The sequence below is a fragment of the Tupaia chinensis genome, unplaced genomic scaffold (assembly GCF_000334495.1).
Source record: "Tupaia chinensis unplaced genomic scaffold, TupChi_1.0 Scaffold000468_1, whole genome shotgun sequence".
In the NCBI taxonomy this organism is placed as follows: domain Eukaryota; kingdom Metazoa; phylum Chordata; class Mammalia; order Scandentia; family Tupaiidae; genus Tupaia; species Tupaia belangeri.
This window is the reverse complement of record NW_006159977.1, coordinates 1,423,662-1,440,342: the sequence shown is the minus strand read 5'-3', so window position 1 is coordinate 1,440,342 and position 16,681 is coordinate 1,423,662. Positions and strand designations below refer to the sequence as shown.

The 16,681-nt window shown below is 49.6% G+C and overlaps 1 protein-coding gene across 2 annotated transcripts in view; it reads left to right on the top strand.

The window, feature by feature from the left end:
• ZDHHC14 (zDHHC palmitoyltransferase 14) overlaps positions 1 to 16,681 on the top strand; it is a 308,739-nt gene that overhangs the window by 214,184 nt on the left and 77,874 nt on the right. For both annotated transcript variants that reach the window (XM_006155790.3, XM_006155791.3), the window contains exon 3: positions 13,530 to 13,688. In XM_006155790.3, the coding sequence (XP_006155852.1) occupies positions 13,530 to 13,688 (159 nt within the window). The remainder of the gene's footprint in view (positions 1 to 13,529; positions 13,689 to 16,681) is intronic.

The following is a 16,681-nucleotide window of genomic DNA, read 5'->3' as shown; positions in this document are numbered from 1 at the left end:
TTTTTTTTTTTTTTTTTAAGAGAGGTTTTTGCTATAGGGCACCTGCGCTCACCAGAAAGACAAAGAAAAAAATGCAAATGATAAAATTTTAAAAAGAAAGTTTCATGTGTAACAAAGGTAGTATCTTTTCTCATTTTTTATTTTTATTTTTTATTTATTTATTTTTGAGAGGTTTTTGCTATAGGGCGTGTGTGCTCTCCAGAAAGACAGAGAGAGAATGGAGGAGAAGGGATTGTGGCATCGCCATGCCCCCTGGGGTGTGATTTCTCGTTTCTGTCTCTCTGTCTCTCTCTGTCTTCCTGGCATTTTTTTCTTTGCCTTTTCTTTCTTTTGTTAAGGAGGGCTACCATGTTGTGCTCCCCCGACTCAGCCTCCCAGTTCGGACCGCAGGCACACGCCCCCACACCAGCCCCATTCCAAGGGGCCAGCCTTGACCTCACCAGCATCTTGCCTCAGTCTCCCTGGATGGCCAGGGTTACACATTCACAGCCCCACAACCGGCTTTCAGGTCACGCTGGGATTAGAGCCGGGGCCTACCATGTGGTCCCAGCCTTTGAGTCCAGTGTCTTAGCAGCACATGCCACCGTGGCTGGATCTATCATTTGTGTTTCTAGGAGATTTTTCACTTGTTGGTTTTAAACATCTTATGTAGTCAGAGCAGCGACCTTTTCTTCATGCAGGCCGCCTTGCAACATGTTCAGAAAGGGGCTCCCCACCCCCGAAATCTGAAAGCGTATCTAGTTTTTCTAGTTCTCGTATGTTTTTATTTTTGCATTTGAATCCGTGGTATATACTTGAGATACAACTCCACATTTAGGTTTTCCTTCCCTAAATGACTAGCTGTTTAATCCCGGTCCCATTTCCTGGATATTCTGTGGACCACCCACTGGTTTGAAAGGCAGTATTTATGGAATACCAGACCATATAGAACCATGTCTGCTGGGGATGTTCTATTTTGTTTCAATGGTTCATTTATTCTCAGGCCAATGATTTCCCTTTTTTATTTTTCTTTTCACACACACCCCTTATACTTCCAGAGGAAGTTTAGAGTCATTTTGTCATGTTTGTCCACATTTCCCCAGATCATATTGGGATTTTTTATTTCTCCTTTATTAGAAAGAAAGAGAAAGAGAGGGACAGAGATAGGTATTTTTGACAGCCTCGCAGTGTCTCAATCCTGTCCCAGTCGCCCAGTTAGCTGGATGACAGGTGCACACAGCTGCACCCCGGGTGTTCAGATGGACCTGGGAACCGGACCCCGCCTCCCATGAGCCTTATGGCCACCCACAGCCAACTCACACTGAGATTTTGGGGAGCACAAGCAGAGATAGAAAGTAATTTGGGGAGAGCTGACATATTTAAAATACTGAATCTTCCCTTGCAGGATGCAGAATACCTTTCCATGTTTTCAGAACCTCCAAGTCTCTGTATTGTTTCATGGTTTTCTTCATGTGGGACCTACCTACCACTTTCTTTGATTAGGTTTGTTTCTAGACTTTGTGGCTGGTTTTTCTGTTGTAAATGGGATGTGCCCCTCCTTAGAATTTCCACTCGCTATGCTAATATTGCATGTAAGGAAACTTATGCTAGTCACCACAGTGATAATTCTTGTTTGTTATAATCAATCTGTGTTGATTAGAGGCAAAAAAGAAAAGAGTATAGGACCATGTTTTACTCTTTAAAATATAGTGTTTATAAGTAGTATCTACTGCTTCTCTACTGGGATCTTCAATCATCTTTCCTCTGTGTGAAAGATAAAATCTCATGACAGCACCGTGCAGAACGAGATGGAAGCCGTCCTTGCATCCAGGCCTTGCCGATGCCCTCGTACTCACGCCACTCCAGCTCCAATAAAAGTGTATCAGGTTTTCCTCGTGGGAACGATGAAGCAGGGCCGGCCATAGCGTGGTTTCCAGCACCCAGTTTTCAGCTTTGCCCCCATCTCCTTGTGTTACAATAATGGAAACACTGACTACCCAAGTTGATGTGTATCACTGTACATTATCTAGGAGGTTCTGACAGTGCAGAACCGGTGCCTTGGGGCATGGAAACCCGCGCACGTTATTTCTAGCCTTGGCCTCCAATGAAGACCTGATTCCACTTCCGCGGCATGACGGCTGTGTGTGTGCTCAGGGACTCGGACAGAGCTGGAGGAGCGTTCAGCCCACACAAGGACAAAGCCGCTTTCTCTCGCATTCAAGGGCAAGCTTCTGACATCCCTGTGGAAAAAATAGTAAGGCAAAAAATAAGATAGTCATTAATTTTCATTTTTCTATATGTGTATATTGGATGAACTCAATTAAACTAGAAAGGTCATAGCTACTAAACCTTCTTGTCTTCCATCTTTCATTGCACTAATTAGTGAGTTCGCTCTCTCTCTATATATATGTGTGTGTGTATGTATATACACACACGTTTACATATATACACATATATGTATACATACATATAAGTTATGTGTGTGTATATATATAGAGAGACCTCACTAATTAGTGCATGTGTGTGTGTGTATATGTATGTGTGTGTGTATATATATGTATACACTGACGTACAGAATATGGGCAGGCTCTGAAAAAACAGATTTCAGTAGCTGTGAACATCACGCTGTCTTACACTGTCCTTGATCTACAAGGAACCCCAGTCGTCAGACAGAAATGAGAAAGCAAGGCCTGACCCAGCGTGCCGTGGTCATCACAGGGAGCGGGATGCCACACGGGGGCCGCAGTTTGAGCCCCAGTCATGGGAATGGCTCGCGTCTCTCTGGCATCTCTATTCTTGGCCGGGCACGTATGCCTGTGTGCCCCGAATCCTGGTGGGATGGAGAAATGGAGGAGAAAGGATTGCAGCATGACCATAACCCACGAGAGGGGGTTTTCTCTCCTCTGTGTGTGTGCGTGAGTGTGCGTGTGTGTCTGTGTGTGCATGTGCAGTTGTGTGCGCACACGTGTGTGTGCATGTCCGTGTGCGTGCGTGTGTGTCTCTGAGTGTGTCTGTGTGTGTGTCTGTGTGTGCGTATGTGTCTGTGTGCGCACATGTGTGTGTTTGTGTGCGCGTGTATGCATCTGTGTGTGCGTGTGTCTCTGTGTGTCTCTGTGTGCGCACGTGTGCGTGTTTGTGTTCACGTGTATGCGTCTTTGTGTGCATGTGTGTCTGTGTGTGTGTGCACGTGTGTGCATCTGTGTGTGCGTGTGTGTCTGTGTGTGTCTGTGTGTCTGGTAAGCACACATGTCCTCTGGCAGTGAATTTTTTTTAAACGTGAAGAAACTGAGACCTGATTTCTCCACTGGGTCAGAACAATCATCCTTTTCCCTGATGCTGTGCTGTGTTAACTTTCGGGAACTTATACCTCTGGATCTATTTTTAGGAAAATTTGGGTTTATACTCAAGGAGTTATTTTTTAATATTCCTGAGTCACAGTTAAGATTCATTTTTATAGGCATCTTGTTAACATTATGTGAGTGTGAAAAATCTCTTCTTGATTGAAATAAAATTTAATCGGGCCTTTCTTACCTAAAATTGGCATCCGTTCTAGGCCACAGCTGTTGTCTGTCACGATATTCTAAACTGTGTCTCCTGGAGCCAGGACAAGGGACAGTCCTGCTGGGCCTGTCCATGTAAACCAGAGCCACTTTACCTCTGTCTGTTTTGTGTATTGAGGTTTTTCATAACATTTTCTTTGAGCAAAAGCTCACACTGGTATAAATCACAGCAAAATAAATAGCTTAAAAACCTAACCTGGGGACCAGCACATGGAGTAATTGTTATGTCGCTGGACTCCCATGTAGTAGACCACAGTTCAAGTCCTGGACCTGGCAGCTTAAAACTCACACCCGGCACATGTATGTGCATGCGCAAAATCCCGAGGAAAAGGGACTGTGGTGTGGCCATCCACCTGGGGGGTGATTTCTCACTTTCTGTCTCTGTCTTTCTCTCTATTTCTCTGGCAAGCACAGGCGCCCTATAGTAAAATTCTCTCAAAAAAAAAAACAAAAACAAAACAAGAAACCTAGCCTGAGTATCTTATAGGGCGGGTTTTGGCTTCCCACAATGAACATAGTAATAAAAATGGCATAAATATGTAGATGAATCTACGTGAATATTGGCCATGTAAGTCAACAGTAACAATAGTACTCTGTGGGGCTTCAAAAATGTAGAGAATTAAAATAGTAATAACAATACAATAACAATACCATGTAAGACAATGGGGGGTTGAAGTGTTCCAAGGTTCTTCCAGCATTTAGGTAGGAAGCAAGAGTATAAATTAGCATTAGGCTTTGATGAGTCAAAAATGCATGTTGTGATTTCTGGACTAGCGGCTAAAATGGCGGTGGAAGAGTGGTACTTCCAAGCAACCAGGAAAAACTGAAAGAACAAAGTCAGTCGTATCAGTTCAGACAAACTGTGTAGTAAGGCCTGTAGGTGGAAGAAGAGGCCTAGGGCCTGGCCCTCTGGCCCTCTGGCGTGTTTGTATGTAAACATTGATGAAGACAAAGCTGTCTTCATTTGTCTCTCTTGAATGCCAACCTACCCGGAGTATGGAGGCAGGGCAGAATTTGCTCTACTTGTCTGCCCCTAGCAGTTAAAACAATAAGAGTTGCCTTGTCTAACATCTAATCATTGTTAATATTTTCCTATGGGCTTCAAAGTTTAGGACTATCAGCCACAAGATCATGTTCCATGGCTCTTAACATAATCCTCTTCCTTCATGATGGGTCAGCCCGTCCAGCTTGCATGGTTCAGTGCAGGGCACCAGTTACATGAGCCTTAGGATAACTTCAGACTTGGGTCTACCAGCTGTGTCGGAGCATCCCACAGCGGGAGTCTGGCAAATGCACAGGAGAGTTATGCAGACCTGAGTGCAAAGCAGCTCACCTGTCCTTGTGACTTATGTGTCCTAAGGCAGAGCTGTTTCATCTTCATTTGACCAAACTCCTGTTACTAGAGGGTCCTAGCACTGGCAGATGCTGTCAGCTGGTCAACGGTCTATAAAACGTGGGAACCAGCAGTTAGTGTAATGGCTATGTTGCTGGACTCCCACGTAGTCAACCGCGGTTCGCATCCCAGACCCGGTGGCTTAAACTCACATCGGGCGCATGTGCGTACGTGCCCAAGATCCCGAGAGGAGAATGGAGGAGAAGGGATTGTGGCGTGACCATCCCCCCTGGGGGGTGATTTCTCGCTTTCTGTCTCTATGTCTCTTTCTGTCTGTCTGGCGAGCACACGTGCCCTATAGCGAAAAACAAAACAAAACAAAACAAAGCAAAAACATAAAGGCACCTGCGAGCGCCACGGTTCGGAATCTTTTGGTAGAGAAAGCTTACTCCACATCTTTTGTAAATTGGGATTTTTTTTTTCCCTTTGCATTTTAAAAAAGAGTCCAATTACTTTATATGATAACACGTGGTTCACAATTCGGCCCCTGGAATAAATCCAACGGGAGATTGGGTCTGTCTACAAATGGACCTATCGCGATGGACGTGCTCTTGCTCCTTCAAGGGAGGAAGATGATTTGTCTTCAGAGGGTGGCTTTGAGAAAGCAGAAACATTGACAGTTTCCTAGGCCTCTGGCGAGCCCGGGGCCTCTGGGTAAAACAACTCCGTCGATGGGTAGTTTCTGACGTTGAGCTCACACACTGAGCTACCTCCGTTCTGGTCCCAGGCTCCCGGATTCTCTGCCCACAGGCCTGTACTGGGCACTGGTGCTGCTGGTATTTCTTTTTTTTTTCCCCCGGAGGTTTTTGCTATAGGACGCGTGCACTTGCCAGAAAGAGAGACAGAAAGCAAGAAATCATCCCCCAGGGGAGATGGTCATGCTGCAATCCCTTCTCCATTCTCCTCTCGGGATCTTGGGCACGCATGTGCACATGCCCTGCCTGAGTTTAAGCCATTGGGTCCGGGACTTGCACCGCAGTCGAATACATGGGAGTCAAGCGACATAGCCATTATGCTAACTGCTGGTCCCGGTGCTGCTGTTATTTCTGCCTTCTTACCGACACCCAGCAATTGAGGGGAAGGACTTTATAAAGGAAAGGACCCTTTTAAGCTTTTAAGTTGTCATTCAGAATGCTTGTGTATGGGCCAGTGGTGTGTAGTGGTGTAGCAGTTAAAGTTCTGGACTCCCACGTGGCTGACTATAGTTCAAGTCCCGGACCTGGTGGTTTGAAATTCATGCCACGCATAGGTGCATGTATTCCCAAAATCTGGAGAAGAAAATGGAGGAGGATAAGAAATTGTAGCATGGCCACCCCTGGAGAGTGATTTCTCACTTTTTGTTTCTCCAGAGTGCACATTACCTTATAGCAAAAATCTCTCTCGGGACCAGTAGTTAGCATAATGGCTATGTCGCTGGACTCCCATGTAGTCGACCGCGGTTCAAGTCCCAGACCCGGTGGCTTAAAACTCACGCAGGGCGCGTGTGCGTGCATGCCCAAGATCCCGAGAGGAGAATGGAGGAGAAGGGATTGCAGCGTGACCATCCCCCCTGGGGGGGGTGACTTTTTACTCTCTGTCTTTCTGGCGAGCATACACACCCTATAGCAAAAACCTCTCCAAAAAAAAGAAAAAAAAAATCTCTCTCTGTAAAAAACAAAAAGCTTGTGTATAAAAACGTCCTTGAGAAGTACTGACTCATAAACTTGCAGAACTGTTAGAGCTCCCCCACCCCGCTTCAAATTCCAGTGTTCTTGAGCCATTCACTGTGTGGACTTCAATTACTCTGTTTAAATAGCCATATTTAGACCACAAAGAGAACCCTAAGAAGCAGAGGCACAATTGTCATGAACAACAAAAACCAAAAAAGTTAACCAAACCCTGGGATAACTACGGATTAGAGCTGGAATACCGCCTGTACTGCCCTCGGCCCCGTGGACCCTGGTGCTTGAGAGCTCCGTGCTAAGAGGTGGGCTGAGCACTGTGGAACCGCCCTTCTGTCCCAAGGTTGGTGTTTGAAGCCCTCAGCTTCAGGGTCCCTTTATCCACGGCTGCTCTGGACCCAGGCCTGGAGGCCCTGGCTCTGGGCAGCTGTGGGATTTATTGTGTGGGAGAAGTAGCGGCTCCGAGGGTCCTGAGCAGACAGCTCCCCTCACTCCCTGGAGACACCCACTGACCCGCGAGATCAGCTCTGGATCAGTAGTGGCCGACAGATGACTTTAAGAGTAGGGTCGTGGGGTCAGCAGGTGGCATAGTGGTTAAGGTGTTGGACTCCCACATGATCAAATGTGGTTTGAGTCCCAGACCTGGTGGCTTAAAACTCACACCAGGCACATGTGTGTGCGTGCCCTAAGTCACAAGAGAAGAATGGAGGGGTTGCAGCGTGGCCATCCCCCTTGGCGGTGATTTCTTGCTTTCTGTCTCTTGTCTCCACGGCAAGTGCACATCGTACAGCAAAAATCTCTAAAAATAAAAAAAGGAGCATCAAGCACAGAGGGACCTTCGGAGTGGGTTTTCTGCCAGGGAGGAATCGGGCACAGGGGCATGCCTGCCGGTGGGGGTGGCTCACAGCGGGCAAGGCAGTGTGCCGTGACGTAGGCGGTGGCCAGGCAGCAGCCCCTCCATTTCTTATTTGTACTCACCAGAGGGTGCCACGTTCACCAGCGTGAGTCGGGGCAGGGGGGAGCACTCCGTGATGGGTGTGGTCATGCCACAATCCCTTCTCCACTTCTCCACACTGTCAGAATTTGGGGTGCTCACCTGGCATGCTTTTCAAGCCACAGGGGCCAGGATTCGAACTGCAGTCAGCTGTGCAGGATCTAACTGTTACCACTAGGATGTGCGGTCCGCCCATTTCTTGAGTACCTGCTGTGCGCTAGGCCCTCACTGAGCCCCAGAAGCACAGAATTGGCTGAAGCATGGCCTAGCCACAAGCAGCATTAGAACGTGAAAACGAAGGCCTACAGAGGTGTCAAACCTTCCCTCGGCCCATGGCCGTTTCTGTGCGGTGGTTCTCGTGGTATCTCAGTGCCCAGCTGAGGGCTGGCACCTGCAGCACCACACAGATCATGCGACTAGATACGTAAGTGGACTCAGCGCTGTGAGGGCCCGAAGGGGTTCTTTGCTGCTTGCAAAGGGTTCAGCACAGAAGCTTGAACTGGGCCTCACAGGACAGGATGACCTCTGCCGACAGCAGGACAGGCCCCCAATGAGGTGCTTGGTGCACAGCGCCTGGAAGTAGCAGGCAGCACCACCCACCCAGGAGAGGGGACGAGAGGCCCCAGGTGAGCTCATGCTGCGAGTGAACAGCCAGCTTTGCAGACGCCCCTGTGTGTGTCTTGAGTTTCTCATCACTCTTGCATGTAAAAGCTGGCTCTAGGGCCAGGAGAGCAGATTCTTGGAATGGAGGCAGGACTGGCCAGAGACCCGGTGCTCAGCAAACAGCCCAGCGGGCAGTGAGCCCCTCCCAAGCCACCGGCCCTCCACAGCCCCTGTCGCCACATTTTGCCTCCAGCACATCCTTCATGAACACCAGGTGACTGTCGGAGTTCTCTGGGCCTTCCCTCATGCAGTGACTTAGCTGAGCCCAGAATCGAGCTCTCCCGGTTCTTCCACTTCCTTTACGTAAAGAGCTCTCCAGATATTTAGTCAACAAGGTTTGGGCTCAGGTTTAATTCTTAGGCTTCCGTTTGCCCTGTGCAGAATTGCAGCCATCAGCTTGCTTCATATCAAAGGTTTCTTCCTCCTGAAAGTGCACTTTGGAGCGGTAGCGCGGCAGAATTGGTTCTGAGAAATGCTGGCAAATGCTCACCTTTTCAAGCCCCTAGTTTGCAGAACTAGGCTTTAAAAGTTGTCCCAGTGCCCATAAGTGTGTCATTCCTACATTGAGAATATTTGCCTTCACAATTCAAGTTTGAAAGTTTTCTGATTTAATTAAGTCAAGTGTTTGATTGGACTTGTACTTTTTTAAACCGATACTGGACCTTCCAGTTTTCCTCCATGTTTGCAAGAGCTGACGAGATTCACTAAGTCCCACAGCTGACGTCAGGCGATGGAGGCACCAAGTCATCATTGATGTTGGCCTCCCTGGCACGCAGTTGGCCTCCGTAGAGACCTGACCTTATCTTTGATGTGTGCAAAGCCGGTTTTACCCTGAGGTTTAAGGGAGTCCTTGGGGCACCTGCTCCTTGATTTCTCCTTGTTATGCAGTCATGAAAAGAGATGCCTCGTCTCCCCAGTGTCCATCCTGGGGAGCTCAGAGGCTCTCCATCTGCTGCTGAACGTAGCAGCACGGTTTGATGGGGCAGTCACCCGGGATGCTTGCAAAGGGAGACACGCCAGGGACAGTGTGCTGCTAGTTATTCTGAGCAGAGGCTGGTGTCAGGAAGAGGCAGAGGGCTGCCCTCTTGCATTTCCCTGTCCTCACCCTCCATGCGGCCTCCTTTCCCTCCAATGTTCCTGAACCTTCCTCTGTTTCTCCTTTGCAGTCTGCTGTAGAACTTTGATTTCTTTATAACTAGAGAACGTCCGGTAGCCGCTCCAGTGCCCTCCCTACCACTCAGGTTGAAGCCTACGCCAAGGAGCTGGTGGCAGCCATCCAGGCCTCTTACAGTAGACAGGGGTGGGGGCACCACAGATGGCGTGATGCTTACATTGCTGGACTCCCATGTAGTTGACTGCAGTTCAAGTTCCAGATCCAGTTGCTTAAAACTCATGCCAGGCACGTGTGTGCATGCCTAAAATCCCGAGAAGAAAATGGAGAAGAAGGGATTGCAGAGTGATCATCTCCCTGGAGGATGATTTCTCGCTTGCGCTCTCTCTCTCTCTCTCTCTCTCTCTCTCTCTCTCTCTCTCCAGTGAGCACACACACCCTGTAGCAAAAATATCTCTATAAAAATAAAAAGAAATAAGATTGGGGTGGACCAGCTGATTGCATAATAGCTATGTCACTGGACTCCCACATGGCCAACCGTGGTTCAAGTCCCAGATTTGGAGGCTTGAAACTCACACAGGGTGCATGTGTGTGCGTGCCCAAAATCCCAAGAGGAGAATGGAGGAGAAGGGATTGCAGCATGATCATCCTCCCTGGGGGGTGATTTCTCACTTTCTGTCTCTCCAGCAAGCGCACATGCCCTATAGTAAAAATCTCTCTCTAAAAATTAAAAAAAAAGAATATTGGGGTGTGGGGAAGGGAAGCCCCCAAGTCCTGAGTTGTGAATTCTGTTTTTCTGGGAGGGAGGACAGTCCTATTTGTTGGGGGAAAGCAGGGAAGAGGCCGCAGCTCTCCAGAGGTCACCAGATGCCAAGATCCCCAAGTCCTCAACAAGGAAATGCTTGGCTGATAGCTATTGTGTGCTGTGGCCCCTTTGTCTGAGCAAAGCTGTGTTCTGTGAGTTTAGCTCCTTATCATACAAGCATGTGTCTGGGACCAGACAGTAGTGTGGTGGTTAAGGTTACTGGATCCCACATGGCTGACTGAATCATTCAAGTCCAGACCTGGTAGCTTGAAAAACACACCAGGTGTTTGTGTGTGCATGCACAAAATCCCAAGAGGAAAATGGAGGGGAAGGAATTGCAGCTTGGCCATCCCCCTTTGGGGTGCGCGCTCTCTCTCTCTCTCTCCCTCTCTCTCTCTCTCTCTTTCTGTGTGTCCCAATGCAAATTAAATTTTACAAAGAGCGTATCTGAGTGCATAATAAAGGGGCACAGGCATCCATGTGGATTGAGGCTCCACAGGTACCCTGGAGCAGGATTCTCAAACCTCTAGATGCAGGAGTCACTGCGGAATCTCAGTCGAATGCAGATTCTGGCTCAGGAGTTAAGACAGAGGAGAACCTGCTTCTCACTGAACCTACGATTACAATGCACAGCCCCGCTAAGGCTCCCAGCTCTGTTTCCAGAGGGACCCTGCAGTCCCCAGGACTGATGCCCCACCACGCCCACACAGCTTACCTTGTCTTTGGGTCATGGAGTCTCAGCAACGCTCTGGCAGATGTCCTTGCTCGGCCACACCCACCTGCGCCCTGTTCCTGACTGCACAGTGGCTGCCTTGTGTTCTTTTTGGCAAGCCTGATTGGCAAGTAAAGGGTGTAGACAGGGTAAAACTAGAAGCTCCACCTTTCTGCAGAGCAGGGGTTCCCAGCTGCACCATACGCAGAATCACCAGGATGACTCCACGAGGGAAACATGCATTTTAGGGGCTGGCCTTGTTGCCTAGTGGTTAAGGGAGCTAGGTCCCACATGGCCAGCTGAGGTTCAAATCCTGGCCTGGGTGGCTTGGGTAAGTGTGGCTGAATGCTCCAAATCCTGGTAGGATGGAGAATGGGGATTGCAGCCAGACCATGCGCCACTAGGGAGTGCTTTCTGCCTCTCACTCTGTCTCTCTGGCTAGAACATGTGTCCTTTAGCAATTAAATATATATACACACATCTATGAATAATTTTGGATATTCTTCAGCATTTTAGAAATTATTCTGGGACCAGCAGTGATTGTGGTTCGAGTCCCAGACCTGGCGGTTTAAAACTCACACCCCGTGGGGGTGTGTGCATGCCCAAATTCCTGAGAGGAGAATGAAAGAGAAGGGGCTGTGGCCTCTGCATCCTCACTGGGTGTGATTTCTCACTTTCTGTCTCTGGCAAGCACACATGCCCTATAGCAAAAAATCTCTCTCTAAATTAAAGAAAGAAAGAAATTATTCTAAAAATAATAACATGTGCTGTTGCAGAGACAAAAGAATTTTCTTCCTCTCTGCAGTTCACAAAAATCACTGACAACAAGCAGATAAGTAAGAGAGAAGGAGTGTACAGGAGTCCTACAGAATAGGAATTCCAAGGAGGGCCAAGGGACTGAACGCTTCATACTATGTAGGTTTGTGGGTAATCTATGAACGGGTGAGGAGGGAAAGTGGGAAAATCTGTCTTTCTGGGCCAGGTGTCAGAGGGCTGGTACCCTTCCTCCTGAGCATAAGAAGTAAACGGGAGGAGGGGGAAGCCTGCTAGCAGCTGCTGCTGACTTTACTGCTGTAAATGTTTATCTGTTTCTTTTACAGAAGGTGGCTTACTTTGTAAAGCTAATTCCTAACCCTTGGAATAGTCATCTCAAAATAAGCCAAAGATGTATGTTTTGGGGTAGCAGATTTCAGTTCCCATACTTGCCAGATGATAAAATGTAAAAATGATTTGTAAAACGTGCATCTAGAAAGGGGCCAGCAGGTGGCATGGTGGCTAAGGCACTGGACTCCCACATGGTTGATGACAGTCCAAGTCCTAGACCTGGTGGCTTGCTTTCTCACTTCCCCTCCTCTCTCTAGTGAGTCACATGCCCTAGAGCAAATTGGAAAATAATAATAACGATATGTAAAAATTAAATAATAATCCTCTTTTTAAAAAGTGCATTTAGAGCCAGCTAGTGGCATACCTGGTGGTTAAGGCAGCTGGATACCACATGGCCTACTGTGTGGTTCAAATCCCAGACCCAGTGGCTTGAAAAATACACGGGGTGGAGCCAGCAGGTGCTGGACCTCGACGTGGTTGACCACACGTTGAATCTCAGACCTGGTGGCTTGAAAATCACAGTGGGTGCATGTGAATACATGCCTAAAATCTCCAGAGAATGGAGAAAGAGGGATGACATGGCCATCCACCCTGGAGAGTGATTTCTCACTTTCCCTCTCTCTGTGCCTCTCTGAGTCTCTCTCTAGTGAGCGCATGTGCCCTATAGCAAAAAAGAAAAAAAGAAGAAGAAGAAAGAACAATATGCCAGGCATATGTGCATGCATGCCCCAGATTCCTAGAGGAGAATAGAGGAGAAAGGATCGCAGCGTGGTCATCCCCGGGTGTGGGGCGGGGACTCTCACTTTCCCTTTCTCTCTCTGTCTCTCTCCATTGAGGGCATGCACTCTATAGCAAATTTTTAAAAATGTGCATTGAATAGTTTCTGATATCTATACCCACACATAGGCATGTGTGACACTCCCACATATATTTAAGTTTCGTATTATCTCCCTCTACAACCCCATCCCTGGTATTTTTGAGGAGTCTAGTGGACAAAGTGGGGAGAACTCGAGCTGGATTTGAAGTGTACCCCCTGAGAAGGAAAGTGCCCTGAGGTAAAGACCACCCTGTGCTAATCAGGGCAAGTCTAGCTATTGTAACAATGACCCAAACCTACAGGGACATTAACCCAAATAGGAACTGGATACTCTGAAGAAGTCAGGGAGGTCTCCCCCGTTCAGGGCCCTCCTCTGTCCAAGCCTCCATTTGTGACTTACAAGGTGGACCCTACAACTCCATTCTCCATTGGTCAGAGCGTAGGCACGTGGCCCCTGGACCTTTGGGAATGAATGAGTCCTGAACCCGGCTCAAGGAGGCCCCAAGCCCTGGCGAGGAGACAGCAAGCATGGTGGGACAGCCAGCCTGGAGCCCAAGAGGCTGTCACGTGCGGCACATGCGTGACGTCAGGCCCGGGTGTGGCCGCGGCTCCTAGCAGTGGCCCCGCAGGTGCACTCAGCCAGTGGAGCCAGTGATGGGAGCCACAGAGGTGAGGTGGCCGTCTGAGGGTGAGTGCACTTTTTCTTTTGTTTTTTTTTTTTTTCCCACAGATATCGCCAACGGCACCAGTTCAGGGGGGTACCGCCCGCCTCCCAGAACCAAAGAAGTCATCATCAATGGCCAGACAGTGAAACTTAAATATTGTTTCACCTGCAAGATTTTCCGGCCCCCGCGAGCCTCTCACTGCAGCCTGTGTGATAACTGCGTAGGTGAGTGGAAGCTGGGGCCTGGGAGCTGTGGGCGGTCTGGGCTGGGGGAGCTGAGGTCCCCGGAATAGATTCTGGGCTAGAGAGCTCCGCAGGGACAGCTCTTTCATCCTGGAGCTGGAAGACAGCGATGGTTAACGTTTGGTGCCTTCCCTCTTACCCCTGTGACCACTGAGCTGTTCTCCAGGAGGAGAGTTCGCACATGTATTTTTTCTTTCTTTTACGTCCTCTGACACCCCAGGCCTTCTCCTCCCCATAGTGCATGCCCGAGGGGAGGTGTGTGTTGGGGGGGTCTTCTGTTCTCAAGGGCTGTAGATCAGCAGACACTTGACAGCAATTCCCCCAGGTCCCTCCATTGCCCAAGGGCTGGCCATGCACACCCAGGCGCTGTGCCGGTTGGTCCTCTTCCCCCAGAGCCAGGGCACGGGGGAGGCTTTGGCATGGAGCTAGAGGCAGGGATCCTAAAGAGGGGAAAGAGACAGAGGCCAGGAGCCGTCCTCATCCAAGGTCAGAGTGAGCATCTTCACGCTCCCCAGAGGCCCCCAAGACACCCCCATGCCCGCCCGTGTACCAGCCTTCTCCAGACAGTCCAGGGAGCCGGCCAGAGGGAATGAGGGAGACAGGGTCCTTGCCCTGACCCAGCCCCAGGCTTCCGCAAGGATAATTGGCAAGCACTTCCTGCCACTTCCGGCTGAGAGCTGCTACTCACGCCCACGGGCCAACACCCTTCCTAGGCAGGAGCTCCCGAGACTGAGCTTGTGGAGGAAACGCAGACTCAGTACAGGAAAGGCAGCGGGAAGGACAAGGGCCTCGCCTCGGTGGGGAAGGCCCACGTTTCCACTGCCCTTGTAGAAGCTGTGTCCGGGGATGTTCCCGGGAGGATGATGGAAATCCCGCTTCCACTGCCCGCGAGGCTGGGAGTAGCCTGGAACAGGCCCGTTTCCCTGGCAGTGCGTCGCTGATGCCAGTGGTCTTCTCCAGTATTGGACTTGGTGGTCGCAATTTTTTTTGAGAGAGATTTTTGCTATTGGGCGCACACGCTTGCCAGAAAGACAGACAAAGCGAGAAATCAGCCCCCCACCCCAGGGGGGATGGCCACGCCACAATCCCTTCTCCTCCATTCTCCTCTCGGGATGTTGGGCACGCACACACATGCACTTGGCATGAGTTTAAGCCACCGGGTCCAGCACTTGAACCGTGGTCGACTACATGGGAATCCAGTGACATAGCCATTACACTAACTGCTGGTCCTGGTGGTCGCAATTTTTGAGAAAAAAATTGTATAAAGTACTTTGCACTGTGCAAAGCAGTCTTCTTTGTGTTTTAAATTGACTTTATCCTAAATTTAATAATCTACACTTCCATACGAAGCCCATGTTTTCCTTTGGCTTTATTAGCTCAGATGAGTTACTTTCAGCCGTTGCCCCCCAGTGGAACATGGCCTTTCGTTCGGTCTTTCTCGTGTCGTAAGCAGCCTGGAGATAAGGGCTGCAATCTGGCCCTGGATGGCCTGGGTCCAGATGGTAGGTGCCGTGTGAGTTAGACCAGCTGCTTAAGCTCCCTGTGGCTCGGTGTCCCCACGGCTACAGTGAGTCAATAGGAGTACCTACCTTGTGGGATGGTGGAGGGCCTGAATGACCTAGCCTGTGGGAAGCGCTCAGAATGGTGCCTGGCGTGTAGTGAAGCCTCTGTAATTGCTGGTCTGGTCGCTGTCACGCTCCTGCTCCACCCCCTGGCCGCGCTGGTCCCAAGGCTTTTTCTGTACAGTCTCGATCTACTCTAGCTCCTGCAGATGTGATGACCAGAACGACACCTAGTGCTCCGTGTGGGGACACACCGAGGACACAGGGGAGCATTCGTTTGAGTTCAGATACTCTTCCTAGTCACACCACACTTGTCTTGGGACCCTTTTAAGCCTCGCAGCTTGGTGGCGTCAGTTTCTCCACAGGGCCATCTGCATGTGGGGGTTCTCAGGACCCCTTCTGGGGTTGTCATTGTGACCTCTGGCCTAGTGTATGATGGCGGCCTAGGGAACTGGAGGACGGGGGCACGGTGTTCACACACGCATTGGTTATTGGCACACCCTCTCCTGTATCTCACGACGCATTCCAGCCTGCCTGGGAACTGTTACCTAGTCACTGAGCTCGTCCTCTTAATCATTTAGAAGCATTTTGGCCCACTTCTAGAGATAGCCTGGTATTCCCGCTCGCCCCTTTTTATCAGTTGGTCTCTATCTCATTTCCCATCTCTAGGCTAGATTCCTCATTGGGATTAAGCTTCCTTCCCCATCTCACAGTGACTCCTTGTTTTACATTCCCTTGGGGCTATTATGACACTTTCTAAAATTCATATAATCCCTAGCATTTGTTTCCTACATCGCCCGTTGGCTTATGTGCTCCTTAAAGAGCGCGGATGAATTTGATGTAAAATCCCTTGACTGAACCCATGCATGCCTTCCCCGGGTTGCCGGTGTACTTACGCTGTCGTCTAACTGTGGAGCTGGCCTCCCCTCGTGTAGACTTTGCCAGCTGGGAGAGTAAGAGCCATCGGTCCATCATACCAGGGGTCTGCACCGTTTGCAAAGCTCCAAGTCCCAGTAGCAACCCAGCACTCTGCCAGCAAGCCTGGTGGTGGTCTGTGTGGGGCACGGGGGGACCAGAGCAGCAACGGGAAAGGCAAAGGAGAGGAACTGGGCAAGTGTGGGGTGGGTGGGTAGGAGGAAGACGGCCAGGAGCACACTGCCGGAGGTGGCCTCTGAGTGTCATTCAAGGGTCCTGGGGCTGGGTTTGGCAAACCCCACGCGGGCCCCGCTCTAGGAGGACAGGAGAGATAAGTAGAGTACGGTTGATTTGAAACAGAACTGCTCACAGCATTCTTCGAAAACCACACAGTGATACAAAGCTCCACGGCTTTGGTTTTCCAGTTAATTATGTGACATCTGGGCCCTTGGAGTGATCAATGGGCAGACCAGCAAACTGGACCTTCAGCATTTAGGA